Source organism: Plasmodium vinckei (assembly GCF_900681995.1).
Source record: "Plasmodium vinckei vinckei genome assembly, chromosome: PVVCY_10".
Lineage (NCBI taxonomy): Eukaryota > Apicomplexa > Aconoidasida > Haemosporida > Plasmodiidae > Plasmodium > Plasmodium vinckei.
In genome coordinates this window covers 958630-978163 of record NC_051302.1, presented here as the reverse complement: position 1 = coordinate 978163, position 19534 = coordinate 958630, and the positions used below count along the sequence as shown (strand labels likewise).

Genomic DNA, 19534 nt, shown 5'->3' with positions numbered 1-19534 from the left:
AAAAAAAAAAAAATAGCATATCATCAAACTGATAAATTCGATACAAATATAATATGGATATGCATATGTGTTTATTCCCAACCACTATGTTATAATTTCTTTTGTAAAATGAAATGAAATATATTTTTTGACATTTTTTATAGCTTTATACAAAATATACTACATTTTTTACGACAATTTCGTATAGATATTTTTTTGTTTGTTATATTTTATACATTTTTTAAAATAATTAAAAAAAATGATGATAAATATATTTGTAAAATAAATAAAAAAAAATAGAGAAAATATTTTATTCAAAATATTAACCTTAAAAATTAAAGAAAAACATCAAAATTTTATGAACATTCCATCAGTTTTCTTTAAGCCTATTATTGTGTATAGAACATTTTTTCAGTACTGTAATAGTTTGGCTAAGTTAGAGAAAAAAAAACAAAAAAAAATTCAAATCAATGTATATAAACTAAGTTATACAACATATATTTTGCTATGATTTAAGGAAAGGGAATATATAGGACAACCCCCAATTAAATCTCAGTTGTTTTATCAGCTCTCATCAGGGATTGATAAATCTAGTATTATATTCATTCCTTATGTTTACTGATAAAAAAAAATAAAATAAGAAATCTATGTAATGTATATAATTAGCAAGACAAAACGCATATTTATGCAAAGATAATTAAAATGGGAGGCAATAAACAAGTGATAAGATCGTTGGCTCGGAGTGTTGGGAAAGTCTCAACTTTCTTTGATGAGCATTCTGTATGGAAGTGTTTTATTTCAAATGCTTATAGATATGAAAATGAAAAATGTGATATATATAATAACTTTTTAAAAGAGTTTATAAATATGAATGCTCATTTTTGCCCTATAAAATCGAAGAAAAAAAATTTAAGGAATGAACTTATAAAATATATGAGAAAAAACTTAAAGAATGATGAGGATTTTTATAATATTGGATTTACTGCTATGAGACATTTAGGTAGAATTAAAAATTCAATATTACAATCGAACTATCAAACTAAAAATTGTATAAACAAAATTGACATAAATACAACAAAAAAAAGTAGTAACGCTGAGGAATTAGATGAAAACAATAATGTACGTTATAAATTTTATTCTGATTCAAAATTTGAAAATAATTATAATGAAAATATTAATTCTTTAATGAATAAAAAAAAAATATGGAGTTGTGAAGAAGAGAAAAATATGTTTAAAAATAATATACATATCATAGACATTAAAAAGTTAAATGAAAATGGTATTGAAAATTATAATAATAATAATATCAAAATTTATGGAAAAAAAAAAAAAAAAAAAAAACATATAAAAAATGATGATATATTTTTAAGAAAAAGTAAGAGGCTCACTCAGGTTTTAAAAAATAGTCTAAACAAAACAAGCACAGTCACAAATCCCGATGGGGAAGTCGAGAAAAATTCTCAGCCTGATGAAAATCTAGACAATGAACAATCTCAAGTAAAAATGGATGAACAACCAGAAAGCATGTCAGATTCACCTATCCTTAAAAGTGATAATGGACAACATGAAATAAAAAAAGGAACTATCCTTATATCTCATCCATTAACTTCAAACACATTATGGAATAAATCAGTGATTATAATTACACATAAAGATAAAAATAATATTGTATATGGGTTGATACTAAATAAACATCCTTTATATAATAATTACATGTGTTTGTCTAAAGAAAAGGAAGTTAAAAAAATATTAAATAATTTATATTCAAAAAAAAAAAAAAAAAAAAATGAATTACATTTACAAGATGATCAAAAGGGCATCTCTACTTCTGATAACAAAATTTCAGAAAACACTCAAGAGAATGTACAATCATCACTCGATGAAGTAGTGAATACTAACAAAGTAGAAACAAATGAAATGAATAATGATGTTTCAAAACAAGATGAGAATACTACTCTTGTCGACAAACCAGATCATAGCGAGCGTAATGAATTAGTTTCTACAAGTAAAACTTCAAATAATGAAATTGTTTCAAATTTTAATGAAAATAAAGAAAATTCAAATAATGGAAAATATGATGATTTTCCAACATTAAAAGATTTACAAGAAATGTTTTTACGAATACAATTTAGAAGTACTTCAAAACAATTTTTAAATAAAAAAAATATAAAAAATAATAATTTTTTTACTATGATGGATGAACATTTATTAGATATAATTACTCATTATATTATTAAACTAAATAAAGTTCCATTATATTTACGATTTTTACCTTCCTATAATATTGGATCTATGACTGATATAAAATGTGAAATAAAAAAACTGGAATTTTTAAATGAATTTTATAAAATATATTTTGAAAAATATAATAAATGGAAAGTTGTTATTATAAATAATCGTATCCATATTTTTGATAAAGAAAAAAAAAACAAAAATAAATTTAAAAATACTCAAAATAAATTAAGCTTAAGAAGTTCTAGCAGTATAAGGGAAAAAGCTATTGAAGAAACTGACGATACCAAATTAACGGAAGAAGAAAAAGAACAAATCCATAAAAAAATTCTCAGATTCAAAGAAACAAATGAACTAATTAATGATGATGATCAATTAGAGGAAGACAAATTATATGATGCTGAAAAAAAAAATAAAAAACAACTTTTGAGGACCCGCGCAAAACAACAAATGTGCGACGAAGAAGAAGAAGAGGAAGAAGATGAAAAGGAAGATGAGGAAGACGATGAAGAAGATGATGAAGAAGAAGAAGAAGATGACGATGAAGATGATGATGAAGAGGAGGAGGAGGAATTACCGACTGAGCAAAATTATTATGATAATGATTCTACAATTGATATAGATAAACAAACTTTTGAAAAATTAAAAAATGAAATGAACACGAAAAGAAAAGAAAAAAATAAAGTATCATCATCTATAGAAAGAATAAAATCAAAATCTGTTAGTAAAAATTATTATGCAGGAAATCCTGTAAATTTATTTTGGTTAGGGGGGCCATTACCTGGACTAACCATTTTACACAACATAAAAAAGTTTTCAAAAAATATCATAGTAAATGATGTATTATATGAAGGCTATAATGATAATGTAAACTTTTCATCCTTACATGGTCATAATATATTAGGTAAAACAGATTATGAACTAAGTTCTGATAAAATTCAAACTGACTCAAATGACACCAAATTAAATGAACAATTTAAAACAGATAATGAAGAAAATGTAAATACAGATTGTGGTACAAATAAAAAATTAATAAAAAGATTTATAGGAAAAGCAACATGGGATTTAAATCAATTAATAGAAGAATTAAATAATGATTATTGGATACCTATAAATTGTGATAATAAAGAATTATTATCTAAAATTATTTTTAATACAACTAGCGAAGGAACTAATAATAATGAACATGAACAAATGGTTAGCTCAGATATGTTTAATACATATCAAGGAGAAAATTTATGGGAAAAAATATTATCATCTTTAAATAGTGATTATGAAAATATCTCTAAAATTCCACAATATGTTATAGATAACGTTTTGAAAGATTTCAACCATGCTGAAAATGAATAGCTTTCCAAGAATTAAAGTACAATTACATATATATGCAATGAATATGTAACACTTTAATTAATTTTTTTAAAAATCATTACATTCTTATTTTTTTTATGTCATCAATATGCATACCACAAATGAGGTGTGTCTCCATTCGAAAAATCTCACTATTATATATTTTTTTTATTATTTTTTAAAATTTTTATCAACCAAAGTGAACATATATATATATATATATGTTCTTGTGCTGTGAAGGAAAAAAGCACACCTTTGGACCTCCTCAATGCGTATGTGTATTTTCATATACATATTTCTTTACTGCTTTGCTGCTTTACTTTTTTTATAGCCAATTTTTGCATTTGGCCATTATAAGAAAAACCTTAAACTTTTTAACATTAGCATTAACGTTCATATTTGATTGAATTGTTTTTTTCAATTTATCTTAAATTTTGAGTGCAAAAAAATGAACCGTTCATAATTTAGTTGGACAATTTCGAACATGTTCATAATTTTTTTGCGAATATTATAAAAAAATATGAACAAGTTTAAATATATATTAAAAAATAGCTACCTGTTCATTTATTTATTTTTTTGCACACACATATTGTTATGTGATAAAAAAAAGGTGTACTATTACATTAGCAACATATGTTAATTTCTATAGTTTCATTATAAAGTTATATGTTTTTAAAACAAAAAAAAATTCAAAAAAGGGATTTCAAAAAATGATAAAATGGTATGCACATTTATTTAGAGGATATTCCTCATTAAAAACACCTGTCAAATATAAGTTTGTGTCCTGAATCAAGGTACTCACTTTTGGACACCCATAATTGTTGAAATGTACCCAAGCTAGCTAAAACAGATCCACCTAGCCATGATGAGTATTTATTTTCCACAATTGATGACATATTTAATATTTTTACTTTAATCGAATTAGCAAAAGCTTCACTTTCTTTTAAAGAATAAAATAATCGTTCAGCTAAACCTGGAAATAATGAGGACCCACCAGTTATTATAATAGATTGTAATAAATCTTTTCTTATATCTACATCAGATGATATAATATAATCAATAACTGATTGTGGTAATCCTTTGAAATTGTTTTCAAATTGTGAATTTTTAAATAAATGTTCAGCTATATCATATTTATAATTATCTATATTAATTTTAAAACCATCTGGTAATTCAAAAAATTCATCTTTTAAAGAATAACTTTCATTATTAATATATTCCGAATGATTATTTAAATTATTATCACTTTCATTACTATTTGTACTTTTTTTGCATGTCTCATTGTTATTACTTTCATTTATACTATTTCCATGGGCGCTATTATGTTCAACCCGAACTTTACAAACACTTTCTTTCATATACCTGATTACATCCAAAATAGCTTCCTCTCTATATGAGTCATGAATATTTTTAAATAAATCAACATTTCCATTATTATTACCATTTATATAGTTTTTGCAAAAATATGGCAAAATATTAACATTATTTTTTTGCAATTTATTATATATTAACCTATCAAAATAATCCCCACCAATATTAAAGTCCATGGAATTTTTTTGAAGAACATATCCTTCATATACCCCATTTATATTTAATGAACTAAACCCAATATCTATAACTAGCGAATTAGATCTTCCTAAACTAAAAGATGTGAGTTTAGCTTTTTTAGCAAAATATAATGCAGCAACATTATATTTTTCAAATAGTATTTCTGTCATTTGTTCTCTTATTTTATTATTATGTATATTAGATTCAGATAAAAGAATTGGATGCTCACTAATATTTAAATTTAATCCACCTATTTTAAATGGATCTATTATTTCATCACTACATTCATATACTCTTTTTATTTCTACACCCTCTATCGAATATTCTATTATTTTTTCAAATACATCAGTATTTAATATAACTTCATTACTCATACTATCCTTATAAAATAAAGGTTTTATTCTTACATTTTCGTGTCTATTATATATATTTAATGGAAACTTTAATTTGTCCTTATGCATCCCTTTGTTGTATTCTTCCGCATTATTAAAATAACCGTTGTCATATATATCCTCTCCACATATGCTATTTAAAAATATTCTTGGTGTATCTTCCTGATTATGCCCTATTTTGGAACTATAAAAACCTAGATCAACTACAAGTGCTGAAATATCTTCTCCACCACATAAAAGGCTTTCAGTTATTTCATTTTTTGAGGTCATGTTTTTTAGAACGATATCTTCAAGCTTGTTATCATATGATATAACCCACTTATTTATTCATAAAAAATGGATATACTATTTTTTTTATGTTCGTAGGGCAGTATTGTGTAAAGATTTAATTTTATCTTTGGATATCCTCATAACTTTTTGTTTTGTGCTCCCTATAAGCGTGTGTTCATATTTCTTTCCACTTTTGAATGTTTTTTATTAATCTATATATGCATATATTTTATACAAATTCTAATGTATATACTTAAATTCTCAATGTTTCAAAGTGGCTAAAAAAACAAACACCAAATACGTAATAAAATGTAAATAAGGCGGCTTTTGATTTAGTACTGTTTTATTCAAGCCAAATCTTTAGATTCTATTTTTTTAAGTAGAAATGCAAAAAATTAAAAAATATAATAATAAAACACGAAAAACGTAAAAAAAGTTAAATAATTAAAAAAAATTGTAAATAAATAATAGAATAAAATAAAAAGGTATACAAATAAGCCATATAATAAATTCCTAAAATAATGTAGCACTGTATGTTTTCTCCGTAAAGATCCAAAAAACTATTATCAAAAAAAAAATTATATTAATACATATATTAAAAAAAGAAAATGAGAAGAATTTTTTTTACCTTTAATTTATCTTTCTATATCTGTATATATTTTATATAGTTTTGCTTATTTGCTTATAATTTTATAAGTTTTCTGCTTTTTTCTATACTAACAATTTTTGTATTATATGAATGTTCATTTGACATTTTACACAATTACATGTTGTAAAAACGATGTAGGTTACAACATGACTAACAAAAAGTTTAATAATATATATAATATGATGAAAAAATAAAATTCTTATGTTATTTACTCAGTATATGTAAAACGTCCATAATAAACATATATCAGTTACACACAACTTAATCATGAATAATAAAAATAAGGAAAAAGTTTTTGAAATGACCCCATACTATGTTTTATTTAAAAATAAATATATATTAGGGAATTCTTCCTTTTTTTTTATTTCATTAACGCTTGTAGAATGATATGTATAGTTTATATAAACCAATCAAACATAGGGGGAATATGATACCCCCATAAAAAAGTATTTCTTTACAATCTTATCGTGTATTTTTTATTTCATTTTGTGTAAATAAGTTTAAAGGTTTAATCGGATATTCTCAACCTATTTTTACCCCCAACTTCCTTCTTTTACAATACTATTTGGTTTTTAAATTAATAGGGAAAATTATGCTTTTTCGTATATGTATTAATTTTTTGCATGAACAGTAATGCAATATTTTTTATGTATACCCATTAAGAGAATTATAGCTTTCAAAATGTGTATATTTACCTGACTTTATGGCTATATTTTTTTTTTTACTTTATTTAAATGGCTATTTTTCTGAACAATGCATAATATTTTTGATCGGTGAAATAAAATTCATTAAAAAAATTAAAAAAATGGTATATATTTTTTGTCCAATTTCTGTTTTACTTTTAAATTGTTATCTTATAAATATGTAACAAATGTAGAGAAAACAGTTGTTTTAATTTATTCCTGAATTGTGTAATTTAAAAAAAATTATGATATTTTAAAAGGATGGTAAATGTCTTTTTTCCATTTTAACCAAATAAAGAGCATAATAATGATCTTGTACTTATATGCTTAACAATAATTATTTTGTCAAATTTTTGCAGAATTTGTATGAATGATGCATAAAGGTATTTATTTTAACACGTGAAAATAAAAATATATTTTTTTGTTTAACAAATATGAAATCTTCAGACAAACGCGGTCATAATGTTACACGGGCTTCTCCTCTTGCAAGCCCTAAAAATATAAATTTAAAAAATGAAAAAAAGAAGAACCCTACTGATAAGGGGAACCATTGTATAATACATAAAGATGAAGGAAAGAACAAAGTGAAAACTAATATAAAAGAAATTTCAGATAAAAATATAATAAACCGAAAAATGAAAGAAAAACATATAAATACTAAAAATAAGGAAAATGAAATAATGATAACTAGCGAAGGAAATAAAAAAAAAAAAATAATAAATAAAAATTGTTCTAGTACTATTATCAATATGGAAAAAGAGGATTTAAATATGAACAAGTTATCACCACATTTGATAGAAAACAATCGAAATACCTTTGATACAAATTTAACAAAAAGAAGAGCAAATATAAATAAAGTAAAAAATTCGAAAAAAAATGAAGGATATCATAGAGCCAAAACAGTTGAAGCCAGAGGGAAGACAAAAAATGATAGTCTCATATATGAAAACAACAAAAAAGAAAGTGCCAAAACTAAGAAAAGCAAAAGTTTTCATACAATTAATTATCAACATAAAGAAAATGGTTTTATTACTTCTTCATATTCATCTCTTAGTAATGATGATGTTTTAGGGCCTTATTATGAAACTGGCATAAATGTAGAAAACTGTTATGAAGAGACTAACGAGATAAATAAAAAAGAAATTGAAAATATAAAAAGTAAAATTTTAAATAAATATAGGAATCTAACTAGTGAATATAATAATAACTTACAAATGCTAATTTATAGTAGCATGAATAAAAATTTAAAGATAAAAGATAGCAGAGAAAGTATATATACTTTTATGAAGCTTGCCTATAAATGTTCTGACTATAAATATGCAATTGGATATGCAATATTATTATTATTAGACAGATTGAATAATCAAGAAATCGAATTAAAAGAAATAGAAAAAGAAGAAATAGAAAATACAATAAATTCATATAACTATTATAATATTATGTCTTATAAATATGCATTTAGGATTTTTTATAAAAATTATACATTATCGTTAAAAGGGGCAAGATGTAAAGAAACAAATGAATTTTCAAACAGTTCTACAAATAGTTCTTCAATATATATAAAAAAAAATATATGCAAAAATATTCGATTTAAAATAAAAAACGAATTTTTACTAAATTGTGAAGTTATTATAAATATAGTTAATTGTATAATTTCTACAATACCAAATGATAATGAAAATAAAATTTTTTATATCCATTTAAATGCAAATCAATATAAAATAGTATCAAATATAACTGATACTGGTGTAAAATATAAATATGAACAGCTAGCTAAACATGCATATAAAAAAGCTTTTGAATTAGCATCCACACATTTACAACCAATAGATATTAATTTTTTAAGTGTAGCTAGCCATTATATATATTTTTTATACTCTAATTTAGAATATGAACAAAAAGCTTTAAAAGTATGTATAGACGTATTTGATAAATCCTCAAATCTTTTGGATAAAATAGATGATGATAAACAAGCCGATAAATGTGCACGAATTTTAAGTAAAATGAGATATAACATAAAACGATGGTCCAAAAAGTTAAACAAAAATAGTATCCTCTTTTTAAAAATTTAAAAGGCAATCCTGACCATGCAATCGACCATACAATCATAACTATACAATCCTATATTTTCCTACTACATCAAGATATGACATACCGATGAAAGAATGTGAAATGGGTTGTTACATTTTATGAATATAACAAATATTCATTATTATTTTATATGCAATTTTCCGCACATTTTTTTATCATTTTTTGCATCGTTTTCCGTTTTTTTATAGCTACCTATTAAATGGGGTCGTATATTTACATATTTTCTTTTTTTCAAAAAACATATATATATTTTAACTTTGCTATGAATAAAGGAGAGGGTATTATAAGCCGGAGCTGAAATACCACAAGTTCTCTTTTTGCTTTAAAACAATTGATTTATGTTAATAAAAGTTTTGAATTAAAAAAAAGAAAGAATAAGCTATATATGCATGTGACAAATTAAATAGTATTACAGTAAAAAAAAATTATAAGTAAAAATGAGAAATAAATAACTATATTAGCACATTCAAAAATACCACTTTGAAGTGCATACATCATTGGCAATTCAAGAAAAAAGTGTTTTATATTTTTTTGAACCTAATAAGGGATATGGGTTGTTTGCAGTTTTTTGTGTTTACACATAATTCGATTCATAAATTAATTTTCATCTTTCTCTATTTCTTCTTCATTTTCTACACTGCTTTCAACATTATCTTGGGTGTCAATAGGGTTTTCCAAATTTGCAAGTGTAGGTTCTTCTACTTTTGTTGGTTCCTCTCCTTTTGTCTGTTCCCCTCCCTTTGTGGATTCAACATATTCATCTGGATTAACATAATATGGGATTTTTCCTTTTATCCAATCATTGATCAAAATTTTAGATACCGATATAATATCTGGTTCCCCACCTTTAAGAAGTTTTCCCATTTTTTTTGCAAGTATTTCTAAAAATTCTTCAGAGTTTGAAAATGTCAAATCATCTGGTAATTTATAAAGATTAAGTATAAGAGATTTATTAACCATTTTAAAAATATCATCAATATAATAATGTGGATTTGTAATTTTTTCTAATCGCATTGTACATCGTAATATTTTATCTGAATCTTCAATATCATATGGAACAATACCAGGACAATCAATTAAATAAATTTTATTTGTTAATTTTATAAATTGCCAATATTTAGTTTGACCAGGTATACATGCAGATATACAAACAACTTTTTTTTTTAAAGAATTAATAATTGCACTTTTTCCAACATTTGGATATCCTATTAAACCTATATGTATATGTTTTTTTTTCATATTTTTAAAAAATTGTGAATATTGTCTTATAATATTAAATAAATCACTTTTTCCAAATGGATTATTTATAGATGCATGATAAGCAATTGTTGGATATTCTTTAGACAAAATTTTAATCCATTTTTCTGCTACTGATGTTGGTATAAGATCTACTTTATTAAGGATTAAAATAATATGTTTATGGGCTCTATCTTTTTTTAAATTTTCTTCTAATTGTTTACATCTAGTACCAATAGGATCTCTTGCATCTAACACTTCTAATATTATATCAGAACTATCTATTACTTTATATAATTCACTCCATATTCTTTTTGATTGACCAATCCTTAATAAATGATCTTTAATATATTTTTTTTCTACATTGGATTTTTTATGAACTAATGAATTATCTTTATCCGTTTCATAATTTAATAATTTTTGTTGTGCATTATTAGCATATTCTTCTAAACTTTCAAAATTTAATTTGGGTTTTTTTCTTTTTTTATTTTTACTATATATATCATTATAATTTTCAATTTTTAAAAAATTTTCATTTTTATATTTTTTAGTTACACAATCTTTTTCATCCTTTAATAACTCTATTGGTAATTTTGATCTTTTTATTACAACACTAAATGGATCATTGGTATGTTCTTCTAATTTATTTCTAAATATTTCTAATTTGTTTTGACTTATAGTTCTTGTATTATTAAACCATTTTATACTTGGCTCTATTCTTCTTACTTCATTTATTTTTGTATTCATTTTTTTTAAATCTGCTTTTGTTCTATACATTTTTAATCTATTTAATTTTTCTTTTGTTTTCCTTTTTTCTTTTTCTTTGTTTATTGTCCTATTATCCATTTTTACATTTGATACAGAGCTTTTCGCGAAACGCGCGCTCCCAAGTTTCAAACTACCCTTTTTTATCATTTTACCTGACTTGTTCAGAAAAAAAAAAAACAAATAGCCAAATATCCACTATGATATGCTTATTTTTATCTCTTTAATATTTAGAGAAAGAGTAAATAAAGCATATTACTTTAAATATAGTATTCTTAAAAATTAATAATGATAAATGCCTTTTAATATTGCTTAAATGTAAGCAAATATATATATTTATAATGTTCAGGCATTTATATATAATCTTTTTATGCGTATAATTTTTTATCCCTTTGGTAAATCCAACTTCATGATTTTATTTTACTTTTTATGTTTTTTTTTTTATTTTTTTCAATTTTTATATTTTCAAAATATGTTTCTTATGAGGGTAAATCGGCTTTCTACCAACATGTTATTCCATTAAATATTTTTTATTTAGTATTTAATATATACTATATATTTTTTTTTTCCAATCCTTTTATTATACATTATAGTGCATATAATATTGCATAATATTTTATATTTTTTTTTTCCCATCAATGAGTATATTTTTATATATGTAAAAAATATTTCATTTTATCTACATATTTTGTTCCATTTTATTTTTGATTGAATTGGGAGTTCCAAAATTAATAATAATTTTTATTTTTCTATTTTTTTATTTCCGCCTTATATTTTTTAATACTATAGAAAATTTCCCTTCCCCCATTCCCAACCTTTGATCTATATATATGTATTAATGGTTATTTCATTGTTAATAGTAAAAAAGGGATACCCAAATTCAGTTCAAAAAATGAAAAACACATATATATAGGCGATTAAAATTAGTCTTTATAATGTATTTTTATTTAGTACTAATTGAAACACATTACATGCATTTTTCTTATATCCATAAGTATGTGCCATATTTATGTATTTTTATTTATGGAGAGGTAGACAAAAGAAAAGATAATTTCTCCCTAATAAATAACCTTTTCATTTTACTTACCAATGCATTTGTTTTAATACAAAAATTAGTATATTATATACCCATACATTCCTATATCACTAATTAAATAAAACGATCGAACAAATAATTAGTATGACTAAAACATACAATTCTCAGCTAATAGCTATAATTTTTTTTTTTTTTTTCATTAATTATGAACCAGTCATGCAAATATGAAAAAGTACTAAAAATTATAGTTATATCTTTTATGAAACCAAATTTTCAAAATGATATATTTTTTACATACTATAATAGTATAAACTTGTTTAAATATTTGGGAATAACTGTTTTGTAGAATAATATAAGCACCCATGGGGGGGTGTAGAAGGTAGATAAACTTAGTACATATAGTTCCATTTATTTTCTGTACATATATATATTCATAAAAACTTATCATTGAAATGTTGCTTTGTAAAAAATATACAACAATGAGATTGTAAATTAATAGAAATGCATATTAAATAAATACATGTTAATTGAAAAGTTAGTTGTCAATTTAAAAAAAAAGTAGAAGAATAAAATATTATGCACTTTCAAAGCACGAATCTCACGAAAGAATACAAATTGTTTTTAAATTTCATTTTAAATGGTTTAAACTTTTTTTTTTTTAAATAATGGCTAGTAATGTTACTGATTTGTTATAATTACAAAAATATTATTCACATGAAATAATTTTTTTATGAATTTATGCAAATTTACATGAACTGGTCAGAATAAAACATATGTATTTTTTTATGTCAAAAAAAAAGTGATACATTGAGATTACGTATTCCGTTTGTCCCATGTAAATATTTAAAAATGTAGATTGTTCCATTTATTCGTATTGTGTTTGTTATGTAAGGTAGCACGCAATGCTAGTTTGTTTTGTTTATTTTAATTTTTTAATTTTGTTAATTTTTATGCATACAATACTTATTGGTAAAAAGACAAACCAAAACATATTACAAAAATATTGTCTTACTTTCATTCTATGTTTTTTCCTTTTTTAAAAAAAAAATAAAATTGGAATTTTTGTTTGCCTATACACTAATTTGGCACTATTATTCTAATAATATTACTTTATTTTATGAACAGTCAGAAAAAAAAACATACCTACAATTACGCTACATTTTCGCACACATATTGACAAAATATTTTATGGTAAAAAAAATATATGATAAATTATGAAAATATTCAATATAATTTTAATTCCTATTTTTCATAAGATATAACTACATTTAATGTCAAAATGTTTTGTTTAATATATTATTATTTTGACTAGTTTTATTTGTTTGCTAATTAATTTTATTTATTTTTTTTTTACTCATAATATTTATGCATGTAAATTTTTGTTTCATGAAATAAAACTTATAAATGTTCTACATTTGTTCAATCTTATTTTTATTTCTGAATTATTAATTGTGGGCAAAAGAAAAACAAATTAATTATTCTAAAATACAATTTTTATATTTGTGCTTTTTTACATTGATGTCATATAATGTGATAGGTATTGCCCTATATGCATTCGGCACTTTGTCTTTTTTTTTGTCCGTATGTCCAATTTTAAATAGATGATAAAACTGTAAATTGTTTTACACACAGTTAGTAACTCGGTTTGTATTTCCAAAAAATAAAATAAATACAAAATAAATACAAAATAAAAATCCCATTATTAGTTGAGGCTAAATGGCTATTGTATGGGATGCACATAAATAAGAGTGGCATAAATGCAATGGGGGAACAAAATACAATAGAAAATAATAAAATTATAAAAAACAAAAAACAAACTCCTAGAAAGCAAATGAAATATTTAGCATATGTAAACAATGAAAGTATATGTAATTTTTATTCTTCCCCTTGCCATTTTGTATATTTGATGAGACAAACAGATAACCAAACTAAATGTACTGAAAATGATGGAATTAAAAAGAAATACAATTTAGTTCGTTTTGTAAGCTTAACCGGACTGACAAATGTAAATAAATCAGCTAGCCAAATGTTATATAATGACAATATTGTAGAGAGGCATCCCCCCAAAGCCGCATCTACAACAAACCCCTATGTGCCTCATATATATACCGATAAAAAAAAGAGAAAAGGAATTTTGAAAAATGAAAAATGGAATAAAAAAGAAAAAAAAACTGTTCGTATAAATCTACGTTCTGATAATAGTGATGATAAAATTGGGGAATGTTTTATATCGACAGATAAAAAGGAAATAAATAAATACGAGATAATGAGTACTGGTAGTTTACCAGAAATAAATTCTAAATCATGCAATAAAAATAGGAGTATTATAAACCCTTGTGAAAGCCGAAGAATAATTAGTAATAATAGTTATGGTGACGATTTTACTTATAGTGATTTAGATGCATATATGGGTGAATATATGGATAATATCGAAAGTGATTCGTCAATTGTTCCATTTGATTTAGAACCCATACATTTAGCTAGTAATGATGGTAACATAGAAATAATAAAATATTTGTTAGCATCTGGAATAGATATAAACAGTAAAACAAAAATAAGAAAATATACACCATTACATATATGTGCATCTAAAGGAGATATAAATACAGTAAAATTTTTAGTAGATAATAATGCAGACATAAATGCATTGTCATATAATAATGAAACAGCATTGTGGTGTGCATCTATATCGAACCATTTAGATGTATGTAAATATTTATTACAAAATGGGGCATTATTATATTTAAATAAAAAAGGAGATTCAGTATTACATGCTGCATCAACTATGGGGAATTATGAAATTGTAAAATTATTAATAGATAATTCAGCTAACATTAAACATTTAGATGCAAATTTATTAGAACCCATACATTATGCATCTTTTGAAGGACATAAAGGAGTTGTAAAAATATTAATGTGTAAACAAATCGAACAAAGCTTAAAAGAAATAATGGATAAAATTATATATAATATGAAAAAATATAATGTATATACAAAAAATTTAGAAACGTATTATTATTTTAAATATAAATCCATTGTTAAAAAAAAAATAATAAGTAAAATATTATGTTGTGCTATCACTTCAGGGAACTATAAACTAGTAAATTTTATTTTAAAAAGAGGAGCAAATGTAAATTATTTTGATATACGTTTACAATTATTTCCAATACATGCTGCTGCAGTAGCTGGGAATATAAAAATATTTAAAGCTCTATTTCATAAAGGAGCAAATATATATGTTAAAACCCCTTGTAATAATTTAGCTATAAATTTAGTTGAACATATAGAATTAAGGCAATATATTTTACGACAATCTCGTAAAATAAATCTAAGAAATGCTTGGATAATACGAAATAAAAAATCAAATCATATATTATCACGTTTATCATATGATACCTTTTATCATGTGTGTTTATTTTTCTAATATGATAAGGAAATTATAATTATAGAAAATTTCATATTTTATACCAATAACCCATCTACATATATATTTTTTTTCCCATAATTTTGCTTATTTTTAATTATAAAAAAATATTTTTTTTTTTTTTTAAATTGTTTTTTCATAAGCTTTAAAAATTGTTAATTGTGATAATTATAATTTTGTAATATATTTTCAAAATTCTAGTATCTTAATTTATATGTAATTAATTTTTACTTTTTTTTTTTTTTCTTTCGCAAATTTGTAATTTGCCAATTTTTATCATCATTACTAGGATAGAGTAATTGACATTTTCACTCTTCTCAAACTTGTTTATTATCAGTAGCATAAATAAGCTAACATAAAACAGCTAGAATAAAACAGCTAGAATAAATAAGCTAACATAAAATAGGTAGAATAAATTTTGTTTCTACAATTAAAAAGAAAAAAAACTAACGTAGCTACAAACTTGGCAACAGTGTACAAGCACACCTAATAAACTATTAGTTCGTTTTAGAAAATTAAAAAGGAAAATAAAATATTTTTGTAATAAAATATAGCCATATTTTATGCAAATAGGTATTTAGCTATAACTTTTTTACTGTATAAAAAATGTCGGAAGTTTATAGTATTGAGCCCAAAACATCTGGAAAAGTAATTATACATACCAGTCTAGGCGAATTAGAAATTTTACTTTTTAGTAACGAATGCCCAGTAGCATGTAAAAATTTCATTCAATTATGCTTAAATAATTATTATAATAAAAATAAGTTTTTTCGAGTTGTTCCAAAATTTTTAATTCAAACTGGGGATCACACAAATACTGGATTACGTAATACAACATTATGACTGCATGAAAAAAATATATCTATATATTGATATTCTAAATAAAGCAATAATAATAATAATAAGGAGAATAAAAATATATCGCATGTACATACCCTTTATTGGGTTTTGAATATTACATATTTGATAAACCACATATAAATATTTTCTTTTTTTTATACCTAATTTATTTACAGATAACGAATATGCCTTTAAGGAGCCTTTCCCAAATGAATGTAATAGTCGATTAAAATTTTTATATCCAGGATGTGTAGCTTTTGCTAACTTAAATATAGACAATCCTTCGAATGGTAGTCAATTTTTTATTACCCTTGATAAATCTGAATCCTTAAATAATAAAAGTACTATATTTGGAAAAGTAGCGAAGCATAGTTTATATAATTTAATGAAATTTAATAATATTAAAACTAATAAAAATGATGAACCTATAGAAGATGTCCCATATATTGAATATATAAAAGTTATTGAAAATCCCTTTCATCATTTAGTTCCTACTATCCATAATGAAGAAAATAAAACAAAACTAAAAAAAGGAGATAGCTCAGAAATAAAACCCAAAAAACGTCTAAAAAAAAATTTACTTTCTTTCGCTGGTGAAGGAAATGATGGAGATCAGGGAGAATACGACGAAGATGAAGAGAGAGAAAGAGAAAAAGAATGGGAGGAGGAACAGGAAGAAGAAGACATGGATGGGGAGAAGGACATATACGAGGATGAAGAGAAAGACATTGAGAAGGAAGAGGAAGAGGAAGAAGAAGAGGAGGAACGGGAAGAAAGAGAAAAGGCAAAAAAAGAAGCAAAGGAGGATGATGGCGAAACCGATGACGACAACAAAATTGCAAAGAAAAAAAAAAAAGGTAAAAAAAAATTACTTTCCTCTGCTCGTAAGGGAAATGGTAGAAATCTGGGAGAATACGACGAAGATGAAGAGAGGGAAAGAGAAAAAGAATGGGAGAAGGAACAGGAAGAAGAAGACATGGATGGAGAGAAGGACATATATGAGGACGAAGAAAAAGATATTGAAAAGGAAGAGGAAGAGGAAGAAGAAGAGGAGGAACGGGAAGAGAGAGAAAAGGCAAAAAAAGAAGCAAAGGAAGATGATGGTGAAACGGATGATGACAACAAAATTGCAAAGAAAAAAATAAAGGGTAAAAAAAAATTACTTTCCTTCGCTCGTAAGGGAAATGGTAGAAATCTGGGAGAATACGACGAAGATGAAGAAAGGGAAAGAGAAAAAGAATGGGAGAAGGAACAGGAAGAAGAAGACATGGATGGAGAGAAGGACATATACGAGGAAGAAGAGAAAGACATTGAGAAGGAAGAGGAAGAGGAAGAAGAAGAGGAGGAACGGGAAGAGAGAGAAAAGGCAAAAAAAGAAGCAAAGGAGGAGGATGGCGAAACGGATGACGACAACAACATTGCGAAAGCAAAAACAAAGGGTAAAATAAATTTACTGAAAAAAAAAACAAATGAAATAGAAAAATTAAATTCAAAGAAAAATAAAAGTGACTCATCCTTAAAGGAAATCACAGACTTAGTAATATACATATATACCTATAAAATAATATACTGAATAAATAAACATATTTACATTAATTTATTTTGGCTGTTTCAATTTTTTATTCAGGATGAAGAGTATTTGAAGAAAATAAAAAAACACAAAAAAATGTCCAAAAAAGAAAGAGAAAAAGAGGTTATTATTTTTGCATTTATATGAATGTGGCAATGCAAATGTTTACCCTTTTCATGATGCTATATTAATATGTATTTTTCATTATTTCGTCGTTTATAGGCAATTAAAAAGTTAAAAGAATTTGATAGTCGCCTGGGGGACCTTTTTTCAAAGAATGGTTTGAATAAAAAATGGCTTATTAAAAACAAGGAAATAGGTTTGCTATCACAAGCTAATGCCATTTCGAACAAAATACGAACATATATATGCGTGTATAGTCGTGTATTTATGCACATTTTACACAGTGATAAACATATGCTTATTTTATTAGGTAGCCAAAATGATGGGTCAAAACCCGACTGGATAAACACAACAGGATTAAAATTCCGCATTGATTCCTCCAACGTAATAATTTATTTATTGTAGTTATATAATATGAATGCGAATAAAAAAACGATTTTTTTTCTGAACAGTCATAATTTTTTTACACAAAAATATGTTGATTATTTTTTTTTTATTTTTTCACAGGCTTATGACCATGAAGACCTTAAAAAAAATGTATGAACGTTCATAAAAAAATTGTCATAAATATGTGTGCACACACATTTTATCCTATTAATATGTTATTGTTCTATTATATTAATATATCCCCATCATTCTTACTTTTTCTAAACATTTTTTTCTGATTTTTTTAATTAAAGGTTGTGAATTCGATGGATAATGAAAGGAAAGAAACTTACAACCCCAATTTTGATATGAAGGTAAACAATACATATATTATTTACACAATAATTGAAAAAATATATATCTTATTTTATATGCTATACATGTAACCAGAAATGGTGGTAAAAGATATGAGTAATAGTGTAAACAAAATATAATTTGTTTGGCATATGATATGTAACTTTTTTTTTGCAACTTATTATTACAGAAATATAAGAAGAAAGGAGAAAAATAATGAAAGTGATAAAATGGAGTTTTATATATCTTAAAGGATATTTATTTTTTTAAGTGTGTATATAGTGATATATTTTTTATGTGTATAAGTTTTTTGCGTTTCTTTATATGCTCGCCTTTTAATAGTATTATCTTTTTTAATTTAAATTTTTCTCCTTTTTCTGTTTTATATTTATTTATTATCATTATTATTATTATTTTTTTTTAATAACCCAATTGTAACTTGGCAATTATGCTGTAATAAAAAAATAATTTGGTGTGTATATTTAAAAAAATTTTTAATGCCCTAGTACATGCATTAATAATGCATAATATAATATTTTTTTAATTTCAATGATTTAATTGAAATATTTTATCTTTTAATTTTTATTATATATATAATATAAAAAAAATAATACTTATAATAAATAAAA

General features: G+C 24.0%; 6 protein-coding genes across 6 annotated transcripts; 4 read left to right on the top strand and 2 right to left on the bottom strand.

Annotated features, from left to right (window-relative positions):
* Window positions 1-681: 681 nt before the first annotated feature.
* Window positions 682-3561, top strand: PVVCY_1002570 (conserved Plasmodium protein, unknown function; the record flags this gene model as incomplete). The annotated part of the gene is made up of 1 exon (XM_008625708.1): window positions 682-3561. The coding sequence occupies one exon, from the start codon at window positions 682-684 to the stop codon at window positions 3559-3561; it is 2880 nt and encodes a 959-aa protein (XP_008623930.1).
* A 749-nt stretch (window positions 3562-4310) lies between these two features.
* PVVCY_1002560 (actin-related protein, putative) lies at window positions 4311-5768 on the bottom strand (the record flags this gene model as incomplete). Its single annotated transcript, XM_008625707.1, has 1 exon — window positions 4311-5768. The coding sequence occupies one exon, from the start codon at window positions 5766-5768 to the stop codon at window positions 4311-4313; it is 1458 nt and encodes a 485-aa protein (XP_008623929.1).
* A 1766-nt stretch (window positions 5769-7534) lies between these two features.
* On the top strand, window positions 7535-9172 carry PVVCY_1002550 (14-3-3 protein, putative; the record flags this gene model as incomplete). The annotated part of the gene is made up of 1 exon (XM_008625706.1): window positions 7535-9172. One exon carries the CDS (start codon window positions 7535-7537, stop codon window positions 9170-9172), a length of 1638 nt encoding a protein of 545 aa, XP_008623928.1.
* A 616-nt stretch (window positions 9173-9788) lies between these two features.
* PVVCY_1002540 (nucleolar GTP-binding protein 2, putative) lies at window positions 9789-11342 on the bottom strand (the record flags this gene model as incomplete). Its single annotated transcript, XM_008625705.1, has 1 exon — window positions 9789-11342. The coding sequence occupies one exon, from the start codon at window positions 11340-11342 to the stop codon at window positions 9789-9791; it is 1554 nt and encodes a 517-aa protein (XP_008623927.1).
* Window positions 11343-13960: 2618 nt separating this feature from the next.
* PVVCY_1002530 (ankyrin, putative) lies at window positions 13961-15652 on the top strand (the record flags this gene model as incomplete). The annotated part of the gene is made up of 1 exon (XM_008625704.2): window positions 13961-15652. The coding sequence occupies one exon, from the start codon at window positions 13961-13963 to the stop codon at window positions 15650-15652; it is 1692 nt and encodes a 563-aa protein (XP_008623926.2).
* Window positions 15653-16258: 606 nt separating this feature from the next.
* On the top strand, window positions 16259-19122 carry PVVCY_1002520 (peptidyl-prolyl cis-trans isomerase, putative; the record flags this gene model as incomplete). The annotated part of the gene is made up of 8 exons (XM_037634456.1): window positions 16259-16478; window positions 16669-18029; window positions 18120-18185; window positions 18285-18342; window positions 18496-18569; window positions 18693-18722; window positions 18866-18925; window positions 19096-19122. The coding sequence occupies 8 exons, from the start codon at window positions 16259-16261 to the stop codon at window positions 19120-19122; spliced, it is 1896 nt and encodes a 631-aa protein (XP_037490553.1).
* Between the last annotated feature and the right edge of the window lie 412 nt (window positions 19123-19534).